The 16,358-nt window shown below is 40.6% G+C and overlaps 1 protein-coding gene and 1 long non-coding RNA gene across 4 annotated transcripts in view; both read left to right on the top strand.

Moving 5' to 3' along the window:
- mrpl11 (mitochondrial ribosomal protein L11) overlaps positions 1-15,497 on the top strand; it is an 86,826-nt gene extending 71,329 nt beyond the window's left edge. For 2 of the 3 annotated variants that reach the window (XM_044126217.1, XM_044126218.1), the window contains 4 exons: positions 311-406; positions 12,851-12,944; positions 13,942-14,101; positions 15,285-15,497. In XM_044126217.1, the coding sequence (XP_043982152.1) occupies positions 311-406; positions 12,851-12,944; positions 13,942-14,101; positions 15,285-15,402 (468 nt within the window). In that variant the 3' untranslated portion in view covers positions 15,403-15,497. Of the gene's footprint in view, positions 1-310; positions 407-12,106; positions 12,680-12,850; positions 12,945-13,941; positions 14,102-15,284 lie in introns of those variants that run through there. The other variant, XM_044126216.1, reaches the window with a different exon arrangement.
- On the top strand, positions 4,363-9,922 carry LOC122836592. Its single transcript, XR_006371571.1, has 2 exons — positions 4,363-4,613; positions 9,733-9,922. It is a non-coding gene; the product is annotated as an uncharacterized LOC122836592 (long non-coding RNA).
- Positions 15,498-16,358: the final 861 nt, after the last annotated feature.

The following is a 16,358-nucleotide window of genomic DNA, read 5'->3' on the forward strand; positions in this document are numbered from 1 at the left end:
ATCTACATATATTTGTACACTTTTGACTGAATAACTGCTGTGAATATGTTTTTTTTCCCAGTGTATTTACTGCAGATTATGATTAATCGATTACTAAATTAGTTGACAATTAATTGCTTTGAATCCGATTAATCGTTTCATCCCCGTGTGGATATAGTCGAGCGTTTGACAGATTGACTGACAGCAGCTGTGCCATCTGTATTCTGACTGGTATTCATCTGGATGATCTGTGAGCTCATGCATTTTAAATTCAGCCGTTCATCGTTTTTTCATGTTTATCTCTTTTTTTTTTTTTTTCTATAAAATGCAGAAAGGGATTCCCATCGGGCAGTTCTGCAAGGACTTCAATGAGAAAACCAAAGAGCTGAAAGAAGGCATCCCACTTCCCATCAAGATCCACGTCAAGGTGCGTTTCTTTAACCCATCTCTGACCCTCCTCTCTTAACACCCATCCCTCCCACAAATGGGGTTAATCCCACTGCAAGCTGCATAGCATCACTGGAGCGCCTCCATTATTCATACTCCACCACTGAAGTAAGCCTTTCTATTTGCATTCATTAATGAAGCAACAATGCCCAGAGGAGCTTGGAGTCAAGAGGCATTAAACACACGGAGGAGACGGGACTTACTCAGAAAATAGGTGTTAGTTAGTATTTTACTCCAGCAGATATTGTTTTGACTCGTCATACCTCCTCCTCACTTTGTGTGTTGTTTCAAATCAGGAGTTGTGTCCTCCCAGTCGGCTGAATGTGAGTTATAATGAGATTTGTGCTGAAAAGAGGGAGGGTGAGCCTAATCCTTTAAAAGGCATGAATTTAGTCTTCGATGCAATATCCAGCAACAGCTCTGCCAGTGCAGCAGGGGCTTACGCATTAGTGCCATCTGCTGGTGGGTGTTGCTGCTCTGCATGCTGGGTTTATTGTAGATGTTTTCTGTTTACTGCTGCATTTCAGCTGCGGCTTCCAGCAAATCACTTTAAAGGACGAATGAGCAGTTTGGGCAGATGGAGCCAAACGTTTCTGTGCGTTAAATAAGAAGTCTGAAGCCACAGGGCAACAGATGGAGATGGCTATGCAAAAATGTATGCCACTTCTTACATTTTCAGCATGTTGTGTTGAGTTTTATCTAAAAGATAAACTGAAAATGATGCTCACTTATGAATTAGAATGAAAAGGATTCATGATTTTCATTTTTTAACCAACGAAAACCTTTAAAATGTGGCTTTTGACTAAAGAAAATCATAAAATGACCTCATTTTGAAATAAGTTGAGCAATTATTGCAATATATTTGAGAGTTGGTTGGTATGGATGAAAACACATCATAATAATTTTATACGTTTCTTATCAGTCAACGTTAATAATTATTGATTAGTTTTTTATTTAAAATATCCAAAATGCTGCCAAACTGGTGATGTGACCTTTATTTTTTTCCACTTGAGCGGTTCTACTTTTCTCCTTTCCAATATTTTTATTTTTAAGCAGCGATGTGCAGCGGCATGACGGCGCATTAGGGCCATCGGAGATACAGAAAAGGAGGAGTACATTTCTGCCAGAAACTCAAAAATTTGGAAATCTTGAAAAGAAATTTCAGAGTTTGAAAAGTTGAAAATTTGCTTGAAAAAAAATTCTGGAAATTTCAAAAGTCAGTGTTTGAGTTTGTTCTTGAAAAGTTTTGATTTAAACTCTGAAATTTCCAAGTCTTCTCACAAAAATTTCTAAGATTAACCAAATTTTTTTTTCTCCCAAATTTAACATTTTTGGAGCTCAGAAATTTCCTTGTCTTTTCTAGAAAAGTTTTGGTGGAAACTATAAATTTTGTTTTAAGTTTACTAGGACCCTAACATGTTCAACAGAAATCGAGTTGCATATAAAGTGACTTATGACTCGACTCAGATTTGAAACTTGTGAACAGTTTCGTATTTTTAATGATTTCTTTCTGTTTTGTTTAAAATCTTTACTTCTAATCCTATGTAGCTAAATTAGTGCCAAAAAGATTCACAAAGCAAACAAGATTTGTAAATGTACACCATGGTTCACAATGCATAAATGTGTTCCTCAACATTCACATATATTTAAGCAGTTTCTCTGATTTACACATTTCAAACTGCACAAGTAGAAATACAGGGACGATACAACTCAGCAAATCCGCAAGTTCGCGGGTCATCCGGCATGAAGATGTAATTTTAAAAAATTACATGATATTTTGTGGTTTTATTGTGGCAAAATTTGTAAAGTCCAGGGGTGTGAATACTTTGTTGATATACTCCACACTCTCCAGTGATTTTTACCCTTCAGACTGTGAATTTGAGCTGCTCATCTGTATGCTGCGCTCCAGCATTCAGCTGGCAATAAAGGATCAGTATGACACATCACAGTGCATAAATAAATATTGAATTAACTGCGGCTGTGCCAACAGAGGGAGCTGCATTGTCCTTCTCTCAGTCTGGAGACGTTTGTTCAGCAGTTGCTCTTCATCGGTTTAATAAAGACTGAGAAGTTCGAGGTACATTTGAGTTTAAAGACTCTTGTTGCTGCGAGACTGATGAAGATGTAACAGTAGTCATCAGAGTTCATCACAGACTCAAATAGGAGCAAGGTTAACAGATAAATATCACCAGGAGCGGTGACGGTAAACATGGTGGTAAATGGATGCCTTCTCTGCATGAGAAGCTAGTGTTTTCTTTTTAAGCAGTGAGCAAAAATAATGCTAATATGTTTTCCTTTTCACGAGCCAGACTTTCTGGTTATCGCTCCTTAATCAATACTTCTCCTGACTTATTCAAAGGTACTTTTCAGGTTTTCTCTGGACTTTGTTTTTTCACTCTTCAAGTCGACCAAATACAGAAGCAGAACAGAAAATATTTAAGTTCCATCAAGCTCATTTCAATTCATCTGAAAGCTATCGTATAAGGAAGTGTCTACTGAAGGATGATGAATAAAGTTGCAGTATGTAACTTTTGTGAAAAATATTTTTTTACATATTTGTTGAAACTGTTACCATGTCGTAACAGTTTGGTATGAGACAGAAAATCTGTGAAAAAATGATCTCCTCTGCCTTCTCACAATGCAAATTACAACCAATCAGAACTGGGAGGCGGGTCTTAGTGTTGTTAATCACCCTCCGTGTGGCGCTGGTGGCTATGCTAAAGCCAGCAATCCCAGTGGATAAACGGTTTTCCTGTAATGCTAAGATGTTACCATCATTACCACATTTAGCAGTGAGTATATAAGACTGATTAGCAGCGCTAAGACCCTCCTCCTGGCTCTGATTGGTTGTTTTAGCTGCATTTATTCAGACGACAATAATAGCTCAGGGAATAGGTGGAAGATGTCAATCTTTTCACAGTATCTGTCTCATACTGTCACAAAATGGTGACAGTTTTAACAAATATGTAAAAACCATCTTTTAAAATTAAAAGTTACATACTGCACCTTTAAATTCTGTATCAGACGTATTTCTTAGAGACATGACGTTCAGATACTGTTCATTTGCTCTTAAGACATTTGAGGACTGAGTCAGGTTCACTTTCTATGGAAAAGAAAAACAAAAACCACACAGTTAATGGTTTTCTAAACAAAGAGAAGCACAATTACAGCCATATCTTCAGTATCCTTAAAGTATGAATGGTAATACAAACCCTTTCAGATATGTTGTTCATATTTATGCAATATTAAAGGGAATAAATCAGCATTTTGGATGTTTTTTTTTTTACTTCTATTTGGGTTTCTGCTGCTCCTGAAAACAACCCAAATGTTCAAAAAATAAATGAAAATACGTTTTCTAGTGTCTCGAAGATGAGTTGTTTCAAAAACCTCCGGATTGTAACGTCACAAATCACCAGGCACTGCCCAGACGGTTACCTAGCAACCCCAGCAGAGCTCCACCTGTCGCCTAGCAACCCACTGGAGGGCCTTGCCAGTAGAAACTTATTTTGATTTAAAGTGACAAGATGCCCTAAAACAGACTAAAATCTCATTATCTATTATCTCTACACACAAAATGTAATGTAATGTTTTGTATATACCACTGATCTTTCCTAATCTGCTCAAGGAAGCCTGATAAGTAACCTTTATTAGTGTTGTAATATTAAACAGTGTCTTCATTTACATTAATACAGTGGTTATTAAAACATTTCAGCCAACAAATAAAACAAACTGTTATTAGTCTGGTAAACAACTAGTTTTATTTTAGTAATAGCTGAAACTCGTGATGTCATAGAAAGTATAAACTAGGCAGATATCTTCATCTCCTTTGCTGCACTATTTTAGTTACTAAGATACTCAGGAATATTTCTCACAATTGTTCTTTAAAGATGTTTTAAAAACTCCCGCACAGAAGCTGTTGTTATTCTTTTATTTATTTCAATCTGGAGAGACTCAGACAGAGAAAATGAACAGCGATTAAAAAGGTTTATTGACAGACATGAATTTAAAGTTCTTTGGCGCTCGGGCCCCGGCTGTGGTCATCAAGCTGTGATTGCAATAAGCTCGGATGAGCATTCCCGATGTAGGATAGGAATGTCATCCCCCCGGGACCCGACCCTGGTGGTGGAGGTCGGAGAAGGATGCGAGCTTGAGGATCCGGGCGAGGGAAGGTGGAGGGGTGGAGGAGGGTTGAGCGCGGTTGGGATGCGGAAGACGCCATGGATGGAGGTCCTTTTCAGCTGGGCCTTGGAAGGCGATTGGACGTGACGTGGCTTGGTCCAGCGTTGATAGGACAGCGGTGATGGGCGGGATGCTCCGATAGGACGAGCCAGGTGGGGCTAAAGAGTCTTCCAGTTTGAATTTGCGCCCAGGCTTCATTTCAATCTGGAGAGACTCAGACAGAGAAAATGAACAGCGATTAAAAAGGTTTATTGACAGACATGAATTTAAAGTTCTTTGGCGCTCGGGCCCCGGCTGTGGTCATCAAGCTGTGATTGCAATAAGCTCGGATGAGCATTCCCGATGTAGGATAGGAATGTCATCCCCCCAAAAGAGGAGGCTGAGGCCAGGGCCGAGGCCGAGGGATAAATGTCGTAATCGGAGGGCTGAGGATGCGGTGAAGCATGAAGGGGTTTGTTATTGGTAAGCGAGAGTCAGAAAGGGGAGCGTTGCGGCATAAAATAGCGGCGTGCAGGTAGGTGAAGGCTAGCTGGGGGCGGCGCTGTGCGTGAAATAACTGAATGCTGGTAGATGGAGGCCAGCCGGGGATGCCGCTATGCGTGAAATGACTGAATGTTGGTAGGTGAAGGCTAGCTGGGGGCGGCGCTATGCGTGAAATAACTGAATGCTGGTAGGTGAAGGCTAGCTGGGGGCGGCGCTATGCGTGAAATAACTGAATGCTGGTAGATGGAGGCCAGCCGGGGATGCCGCTATGCGTGAAATGACCGAATATTGGTAGATGGAGGCCAGCCGGGGATGCCGCTATGCGTGAAATGACTGAAAGCTGGTAGGTGAAGGCTAGCTGGGGGCGGCGCTATGCGTGAAATAACTGAATGCTGGTAGGTGAAGGCTAGCTGGGGGCGGCGCTATGCGTGAAATAACTGAATGCTGGTAGATGGAGGCCAGCCGGGGATGCCGCTATGCGTGAAATGACTGAATGCTGGTAGGTGAAGGCTAGCTGGGGGGCGGCGCTGTGCGTGAAATAACTGAATGCTGGTAGATGGAGGCCAGCCGGGGATGCCGCCTTGCGTGAAATGACTGAATGCAGGCAGATATTGGCCAGCTGGGGGTGCCGCTGAGTGATGCTATGACATAGTGTTGCCAATTAGAATAATATCCCCCAAAATGAAGCTGCGGCTGGGGCCGAAGCTGGGAGTTAGAGACTGGGGAAATGAGAATAGGCCGGGAAGCTACACTAACTTGAGGTTTACGGGCTGGGACTTTAGGAAGTCAATACCAGGTGACGTTACTGATGGAAACAATATGAGCCGACGGAGAGAAACGTTTTCTCGTTCTGTCGTTCTGTTCTTCCTCGGCATGCTGCATACTTCAGTGAGTCAGGGGAGGCAACTTATTCCCCCACACAAACTCTGAGTGTGGACGATGCCAGTGTGAGCTCGGCATGAGAAACTCCCTAGAGTTTGATCCAAAGGCTGTATCTCCAACCTGGGTTGCTCCAGATAACTGCCTGCTACTGGAGATGAGATGCTAGAACTATGGTTAGACTCGCAGGGGACATTAAAGGATATGAGTGAGCTATGGGAACATCCTGGAATGGAACTTAAGATGGGGGTGTGAAGGACAAAGGGGAAAGATGATGTAAAGGAAGAAAACAATTGCGTGATGACGTCACAGAATTACAGTGTTTAATCCCATACAAAGAAGCGTATGAATTAACAACAAAACTTTTGAATACTTACCACAAACCTGTTCAAAATTAAGAAATTTGTTCAGAATAAGAATGTTCGAAATATCTTTTACCCATGATACTTACCACAAACCTGTTCAAAATTAAGAAATTTGTTAGAAATAAGAATGTTCAATATACCTTTTACCCGTAAGATTAACTGTATTAAGCACAAAATAATCATTTTTCTCAACAATGAGCATAACATTTGCTGGATGAGAGCATGCATTTGCATGAGGTTGACCAACCACCAGGTAATTGCGCAGTGCTTGTGAGGCACTGAGGGAAGCTGAGAAGTTACGAGATATAATTATAAGAAGAGAATGCTGGAGATGACTACAGAGCTGTTGCCATAAGGTCAAGAGGGTACCTTGAATACTGGTGAAACGTGATCTTAAGAATTGAATGCTGTCGTATAAAATTATGATCCTACGGTTGTGAGAATGCAGGGGCTTGGAACGATGGCTGAGCATGAAGCGAAGATTGGGGCAGGAAATGAGGATGAGACACTGAGGAACTATAGGGTATAAAACTACAGTGCGAACGTGGATGACTGACGTAAATGATTTTTTTTTTTTTTTTTTTTTCTCTCTCTCTCTAATAGCTGGACTGGACGAAGTCTGGGAGAGATGGCTTATTAGCAAGGGTTTAGAAGGCGGGATGCTGGTAGATGAAGGCCAGCTGTTGAAGAGAGCGTGTTCGAATGGCAGGATGTTGGTAGATGAAGGTTGGATCTGCGATAAGCAGACGTGATTAAATTGATGAATAGCAAATAGAATTGCTTAGGGTGAGTGATAACGATGAACTTGTGGGTCGAACATGATAGCTTATGGCAGAGAGCTGCGATGTAGGGACGCTTTTCAGAAAAAAACCCTCGAGAAACAGGTTACAGGGTGGAACGGGTTTCGCAGAAAACTGAGGATTCGTGCTGTTGAAAATGGAGGCGGAGCAAACCGGCTGCATGGGAATTCAACGGCTGGAAAGAATGGGAAAATTAGAGAGGAAATGCGATACGGGACTCCCGGCGACAAGAAGGTGCTGATTCACCCCCGTGGGGAGAGGATATTGGCTCGGAAGAGGGACTGGAACGAATGGGCGAGAGTGAAACCTGGGAAAGCAAGAGGACAGGATGGCCTGGGGATAACGTGCGAATTCAGACGATTTATTTATTTTGATGAGAGATGAAGCCTAGAAGTGCCAGCAGGGGCATGAGCTTGTAATGACGGCATGCGAGGCAATTTACTGTTGGTGGAGAACGCCGAGCTATCGGGTGGCAAAGACTAATTGAGGGGCAAAATGAATCTACGTAGCCGAACGTGGGTAACGACTCGGTAACCGCAGGCTACTGTTAACATGCTTAGGGTGCTGTAATGTTTGTGATTACCAGCATCTGGCAGTATTACTCGACTCAGTTGATTACTTGGGGGAAAACTTAGCAGAGTTCTGTATTTTTGTTATGACTAATGCACATGCATGGCTCAGCACGGCGGCGGCAGGTCTCCTTCACTGTTGCATAAACCCGGCAAGCGTCTCGGTGTTCAAGTTGCGTTTGAAGGCAGCTCGGGATACAGGTTGCAACATTTAATGAATAAAACGGTTTTAACTGTGAAAGTGACGGGGAGACACGGATATGTGAAAAGCGGGAGCCCCTATGTATGAAAGAGTGCAAGATTGGCACTTCTGGGGTGGGGACAGACGGCTTCCGGTTCAGAGGGAGGGGAGGGGCACTGCTTTCTCTGGGCAGGCAATACCCTACAAGCTCACCGTACCGCTAGGCCTGGCAGGGAAGCAGTTAAGCTTCTAACGCCAAGGAGAAACCCAGAAGCAACTTAGCCAAGCCTAAAAAAAACCTAAGTTAAGAAAAGGGGATATTTGATAACAAGCCTGATGAAAACCGCTGCCAGATCGTTAAGGTCTTCTAGTTCACTCGGAACAGCACGACTGAGATGAAACGTGAGGTATCGATTAGCCTTTTGCATAATATAACAGGGAAAATTACTGAAGCTCGAACGCCAGACGCTTATCCTTTGAGATTAATGCGACATCACCTTCTATTTAAAGTTACCTTTGATGGGTAGTGAATGGGACTCTAAGCAAAAATTTGATGAGAAACGATGTGGCGTGATGACTTGGTTACCGATTGGAGAAGCTCTGAGCTGATTGGTACCGATGTGACCTGGGAGATTATTAGCCGGCTTCACATTCTACAGCGCATATGACTGACTACTGAGACTAGGAGCACAGTTAGACTAGAGCTATAATTTACGGCTTGAGTCCATGCAGTCACCTCGCTTTTACAACTGCGAACGGCGTCATGAACTGTAGTGGCGGGTGGTGAGGCGGTGCAAGGAACCGAGTAGCAGTAAAACGATGATGTTTGGAAAAATTTATAGTCTGGTAGTCCAGATTATCCTAAATCCCAGGCAGCACTGCCGAGTGGAAACCAGGGCTCGAGACTGGTAGGAGCGGGGTGAACTGATGGACCGAGACGTGACGAGCGACAGCTACGAACAGAAGGACAGGGACTCAGACATGGTACAAAGCACGGGGTAATCAGGGAATGAGAGCACCTGGGGCAAATCAAGGGGAGAGGGACGACACAGAGACTCTGAAGGCACGTGTTGAATCAGAGAAATTAATGCCGTAACCATGACAACCCATGAACGGCTCTACGTAGCTGGGTGGCTGAATAATACCGCTTTGCAAATGAATGTGGAGGGGCACGGCCGCTGACTTGAGACGGACCGGGAAGCGGAGCTGAATGTCTGGTCGGGCGGCTAAAGTTCGGGAGGAGTATGTGGGGCTTGATGCCGGCGAAATGACAGAGGCTACTACTAGGAGCCGGGCGCTGAAGAAACGCAGTCGGCGATCCGCTTTGTCGCCGCTGGGAGGGATGCTACTAGTTACTGATTTATTTATGCATTTATTCAGTAAAAGCTCTGTAGCATTTAAAGCGCAGCAAGGCTTGCAAGTTCGGGAGGAGATGGACTAAGAAAAAGTCCTCACGTTTCCTAACATTGCGAAACATGATGAGATGGCGGGCGGCGGGAACCACGGAAGGAGCGGATGACCGGGCTGATAGCGGCTATACGGAAGTGTGTGAAGTTGTTGGCGTAGGTCGGTGCGGCGAGACCTGGCGAGCCGGCCAAGGCCGTGAAGTGGGTAGCGCTGGAGCAGGTGACGGTGGATCCCAGTCAGCGAGAAAGCGGCGGGAGAAGCTGCTTGGAATGAATGAGGTCCAGGGATTCTCTTCCATCTGGGGAGCGTCTGAGGGAAAGAAGCGGCCGAGCATGCGGCTAAGCGGCTTTATGACGGACATGAGAGGTGCGGGGGCGAGCAGTCGCTCTGAAAAGGGGTCTGGTGAGATATTTGACCGAGAGCTGAGGCGTGCGGCTGAACAGGTTGAGCGCGGTTGGGATGCGGAAGACGCCATGGATGGAGGTCCTTTTCAGCTGGGCCTTGGAAGGCGATTGGACGTGACGTGGCTTGGTCCAGCGTTGATAGGACAGCGGTGATGGGCGGGATGCTCCGATAGGACGAGCCAGGTGGGGCTAAAGAGTCTTCCAGTTTGAATTTGCGCCCAGGCTTCATTTCCCCCCTCTTCATAAAACCCCCGGTGAACATGCTTGTTTCATTTTATAAAAATTGTTGTAAACTCCTGGCTGGACCTTCAACAAGAAATAACGAGCAACAGCTTCTCCCTAGATGGAGAAAAATTCAGTTTCCTCTGCTGAAAGGTCACTGCTGGTAGATAACTCGATGCTGATGACAAATCACCAGCTCCGTCGGGTCGCCTCAGTCCAGCCCACGGTCGACTGTTTGCTGTTTTATATGAGGCAGATAAAAATTGATCCAAAGCAAACTTTTCACCAGATGATTTATTGATTGAATCAGTGTGTCGGTTTTTGTTTTTACAGCGAGGTGACAGAGAAAGAAGGATCAGAATAACTCAGTGAGGCTGATGAGATTATTTTTACTTTGCTCCTGAGGGCAGCATGGAGAGCAGGAGAGCAAAGAGGAAAATAGAAATACAGCCACTGAGTTTATTATCATTTTATGAGGATGTGCAGTTTTCTATCGTCTTCAGAGTTAGCTGGGGCGTCTTATCAAATTACCGGGGGACTAAATGAGTGTATCAGATGCTTTTAGTGGAAATTATTCACACTTAACAAGGTCCAAACTCAGTGGTTTGTTTCTGTCTTAAAAGCTTTCCCTACTGTAAAGAAAACCAGCAAAGATGTGAATAAAAATAAACTGTTCTTCTGAGGATTCATATGAAACCAAAATAATCTAAAGAGGAGCAAACTTAGCATTTTAAATCTTTTAAAACTTGGCAAATCATCCAGGGTTTGGATGGAAACCAGCATCTCTGCAGATCCATTAATACAGACAGTCATGTGAAAAACTAAGTACACCCTTTGGTGTTTGCATTGAAATTAAGAGGAAATTAGTGACCAGGTTTTGGTGATCTGGAGCGAACAGGGTTAAAAGAAAAATAAAGTAGCAATAACCTTAGATAAGCAACTGTTGTAACCCAATTAAGAAATGCATTGCACCAGAAAATATGAAAAAAGTAATTAAAAGCAAGGATTTATAAATTTATAAATATGTATGCTTAAAAGAAAAAACAAAAAAAACATGTTTCACAGAAAATTTAACAACTTTTGAAAATAAAAATAGGTAAATATAAAAAAAAACCTCTCCAAAGATCATTTGGTTTATTGTTTTTGTTTGTTTGCAGAAAAATATTTTTAAAACATATGAAATACTAGTTTAGCACAAAACTAAAAATAAAAAGTTCTAATTTAGTTTTCTCAAAACAGAATAGAAAAACAGAAAAAATTTTAAATAATTTTCTTACAAAAAACATTAATCCTTAAAAAAAGAGTACAATTTAAAAAATAAAAAATATGTATTTATTTATAAATATATTTCTATAAAACACAGAGAAAGGTCATATAAAATATTTTACTTAAATGCAAAAATATTAAGGAAATACAATATATTTGTATTTCACCAGTTTGTTATGAACAAACCGATGAAAAAGTTCTTAGAATACATTTTAGAAAACACAAAAAATTTGGTTTTGGCCTCAGAATTGTGTCAATTTTCAACAATTGTTTAAAACAGATTCAGTTTGAAACAGAAAAACTCTCAACAGACAGACCAATTTTCAGACTCATAAATTTTAAAGTTATCATCGTAAATCAATGTTCCTGTAGAGGCAAAAATAAGGTCTTCTTCACCACATCCTGTAAAAACAGAGTGGAGGACACTTCGCCCCCGCAGATAAAACCATCTGTACGTTCTGGGCTCCAGATCGCTCCAGCTGGTCTCTGGTTTGGCTCTTTTCCTCTGCTGTTTGGTATTCTTGCCTTGACTCTGGCAACCTTAAAGAGTTACTGAGTAGAGGTTATGCTCAAATTATTACACAAGCAATAAAACTGTGCATAAATTAGTCTCCACTTATTTTCTTCCCCACTTAAATTCACTAAGCCATGACAAAAGAATATTATCATTTATCGCTAGACAATTTCAGTGTGTAGCGATTCGGTTCGATTCAGATTTCTAGGGTCACTGTTCAATTCAGAAACCATTTTTCTATTCAAACGGTTTAAAAATTCTGTTTAGATTATGAGACTGACCAGAGGAAAAGACAGTAAACAAACAGAGAATTTATATAAAACAATTCTAGAAGGTGCCATACTGTAGCAAATGTGATGTCACACTTCATGAACTTCCTAACTCTGGCAGGCGGTTGCTATGGAGTTGCTACGGCAACAATAAAGACGCCACAAGCTTAGAACTAGCTCTCGGCTCGTTCCTATTTAACTTATATTACAGCTACTACTCACTTACAGCTTTACTCTATACACCTCTGTGTAACACTAGGATAAATATCAGTGGTATACAGGAGTACCTCCTGCCGAACTAGCAAAATTAGCTTAGCTAATATAGTTTTTATTTGCTAGCTAACACGTAGCATGTAGCCTATGTGTTTGTTACTACATGTACTTCCTCTGCCAGTCACCAGAACCTCGTTATTCATATGAAGAGTTTGTACATCCTTAAAAATACATTTAAATATTGATTGTATGGGTCCATTGAATTCAAGTCATGTTGTGTTCTCTTCGTGTTCAATACGTAGTGAACTGTGTGCGATCGGAGGCAGCTTGTTCACGTTGTCTGACAAATTTCCATTATCTATCTCATCTTGGTCGAGCAGTAATTTTGTTATATACTTTCTTTTTGTTTGTCTCGAAGCCACGGTTTATCTGTGCTTTGCACTGCATTTACATACCAAGATGGTGGCTCAGTGGCACGGCTCACGTCTGGCTCAGACTCGTTGTAACTATGTATTTCTTACAAATAAATCAATTCTAGTATTTGTAAACTTTCTGCAAAATTCCATTGACATAGAATTAAATTTGTGGTTCTGATGTGTGGAAATGTAAATAATTGTGATGAAATGATGAGTTGAATTTTTTATGATGAAATTGTTGCTCTGTGTCTCCACAGCCTGACAGAACGTATGATCTGAAGATCGGCCAGCCCACCGTCTCATTCTTCCTCAAACAGGCAGCAGGAATCGCTAAAGGTGCCAGCAAGACAGGTGAGAGCGTTGTGTCCTCTAACCTGGCTGTGGCAGGAATCGCTCCATGTAGTCAGTGTTGAGATGTTTTATTCATGCGAAGAGGGAACACTGCAGCTCACACAGGAAGAAGATTTTTCCTGGATTTCCACCGTTTTGTTCCAAGCTATTATCCTCAGCCTTGTTGCCAAACACCAGAGCTGGGTCTGGTTTCACACCCACCTCCCACTAACTCTGTTTACTCCTTCAAACATTGTATGAACGAAACTATTAATTTATTGAAACTATCATTAACTAAATCATAACCTTGAGTATACAGACTGAAAAAAGGCAATTTGCTGAAAGGGCAACTCACTCAGAGCAACAATTGAGCCCAAACTGTACAAAATATGTATACTTTGTGCATTTAAGGTAAAAAAAAAAAAATGTAAGAAAAGACACCAAGTTTCAGATTTGATTTAATCTGATTCAAATTCTGTAAAAATATCTCGTATTAAAGACCTTTTGTTGTTCAATTATTAATCAGTAAATCCAAAATATATAATAAACAGTTCACCTCTTTTCTGGTGAGTCAAGCAGAAAGGTTGAGCTTTCTACATGTTGAAATTTGAATAATTATTTTAGCTGTAGATGCATCATTTCACTTTTCTGGTGAGTCAAGCAGAAAGGTTGAGCTTTCTACATGTTGAAATTTGAATAATTATTTTAGCTGTAGATGCATCATTTGCTACAAATGATCAAGTATTTGCTAAAGAATTGCTATGTTGCTGATTTTGGGCAATAAAATTTCCATTCTCCTAATTAAGTGATTTGATATTTGCATCTTTTAATGTATTGCTAATGTAGAAAAATATTTTGCTGAAGTGTTTCAATAAGTTCCATTTTCTTTATCAGATTAACTGATTAATCATCAGCGTAATCAGTGAATTGATTCCTAAAATAAACATTAGTTGTAAAACGTTTTTCAACTTGCACAAGCTGAACATTGCTTCCTCTTTTTCTTGTTGTAACTGTGAAGGCCACGAGACGGCGGGTATGGTGTCGGTGAAAGCTGTGTACGAGATCGCGAAGGTCAAAGGTGAAGACGAGTGCTTCAAGATAAGGGACGCCTCCCTCGAGACCGTTGTCAAAACCATCATCGGCTCAGCCCGCTCGCTGGGAATCCAAATTGTCAACGAGTAAGCTCAGAATCTGTAATCTGAGAACCAGTTCTGTCAGATTATGTTGCTATGCCCTCAAATGTCCACTAGAGGTCAGCAGAGAAACTGTAAAAACTATTAATACCGGATTTTTGTTTGGTGTTTGCTCTTATTAAGCTTAATAAAAAAGAAAAACATGTGCAGCAAAGCAGGTTTTTACAACATTGTAAGTTTCTCAATGTGTAAAGGAAGAATTTTTAATTTGAAATTGGGAAGTCCTTGAGTTTTAAATCACGACTATGACTTCCATTATTCATTCATTTAGCTATTAAGAATCTGAAATTCCCTTAATTTGTCCACAAATTATTAATCTATAAAATAGCTAATTTTCTCACAGAGCATAATTGTACTTTTAAAATACAATTTATAGCAAAAAAGGTACAAGATGTTTTATTTGTCACGTTTGCATTTTGATTTTGTAGAAAATCACGTTTTATTTATCTGTGGACATACACTTCATTATCTAAGTGTTAAAATCTAGGTTCATGTTGTTCGAGGTTAAAGGTCATTTTAAGTTCAATATGCAATAATGAGTTAATTGATCAGACTATTTCTTTCAGTCAAATGTTGTAAAAAGAAAATAAATTATTCAACCAAGCAGTAATCACCTTAGTAAATAACATAAATACAATTATTAGTTAGTTTGTCTTATTTTAAGTGCACTAAGAAATTTGCCCTAGAAACTAGATAAAAGATAATTGGTAAAATTGGTTATTTTTGCAGAGTATTGGTTGTAAACAAACTTCCTCAGCACCATTTTACCTTTCATATAAACAGATACTTATCATTCATGACAAACACGCTGCTCTGTTTATTTTTGCTCTTTCTCATTATTCAGAGAGAGTCTGCTTTTGCTTCCTTAATGAAATGCTTTTCAAGGAATCTGTTGAAACCCATCAAACATAACGTCTCCTGCAGCTGCAGCACGTTATGATTTATTGCTTGTAACCTCAGAGGATAAATTGGTATCGTTGCCTCGTTAATGGTGGATTCATCTGAAGATGATTGGTTCAGCGCTGCTGCAGCAAAGCGATCTGTCTGATCGTCCAGTTTTATTAAGATTAAACCACCGGGCAACAGCTTTTTATTGCTCACACTTTTGTGGGTAAGTTGTGGCAAATCTGTGTTTCCTTGAGATAATTTTGTTTTATTTCCTGTCCAGTCTTTCAGCAGATGAGTACAAAGTCTTCCTGGAGCAGAGAGAGGAAAAGCTGAAGGCGGATGCTGCTGCTGCAGCTGCAGCTGCTGCAGCCGAGGCCGCAGCAGGGAAAAAGAAATAAAAACCTGCAATAGTTTCCTGTATTTGTTTATTTTGACTTTATACATGTACTACATTCGCTTAAAACCTGTTTAATAAAAGTTTTGTGTTAACAAAGAGTTGCGTGATTTGTTTTGTCTGCCATAAAAACATCAACTCTGCTCCTGAAAATATTTATGACTGTAATTTATTGGTACTGAAGAGTGGAGAAGGTAATTGTTCTGCCTCTGTGGGGTTTGTATATTCAGCCTCTTTGATGCTGTTATCCATTATTAACACTTCTGGAAGCGGTTTGGCTCTAAGACACGTTGTGCAGATGGTCTCCTCCATATTTAACACATTTTTTCAATCTTTCTGGGATCTGAAAGTTTCAGCACATTAATTATTGGTTCAAATCTCAAGAATTCCTGATGCGGAGATATTTTTGATATTGAATTTCAGAGGAACCGCTGTTCTTTCAGCAAATATTGGAGAAGCCATTTGTCCTTTCTTGTGTTTATTGCCACCATGGGGCATATTTCATTTTGAATCCTGAGTGTCTGAGGGGGAATGGGGTTATTTAAGGTCAACCATGATTCTGTTCAGGTGTTTTTAATGGGAAGAGGCAACAGTTTTCTTACTGTTTTTGGTTCGGATTAATGTCAATTTAATGTGTATTTAAATGGAAGTAGTAAAACAATGGACATTGTTCTGTATAATAAATGACTTTATTATAAGTCAAACGAAAGATCGGCAAGATAAATCTCTACCGAGAGCACATAAAACCAACGTCTTTCAGGAACAGCAACAGAACAGCACAACAAACTCAAATGACCAAAGCAAAGTTCTTCACAGATGGCATCACAGATAGAAATTGGTATTAAATAACATAAGAAATAAAGAGAGATTTGGCAATAAAATAACAAAAATAATATTTGCGTAACAAACCAAGATTATCAATTCCAGTTTCATTGCAATTACCATTTCCTAATACTGAGG

Source organism: Gambusia affinis, linkage group LG09, assembly GCF_019740435.1.
Source record: "Gambusia affinis linkage group LG09, SWU_Gaff_1.0, whole genome shotgun sequence".
In the NCBI taxonomy this organism is placed as follows: domain Eukaryota; kingdom Metazoa; phylum Chordata; class Actinopteri; order Cyprinodontiformes; family Poeciliidae; genus Gambusia; species Gambusia affinis.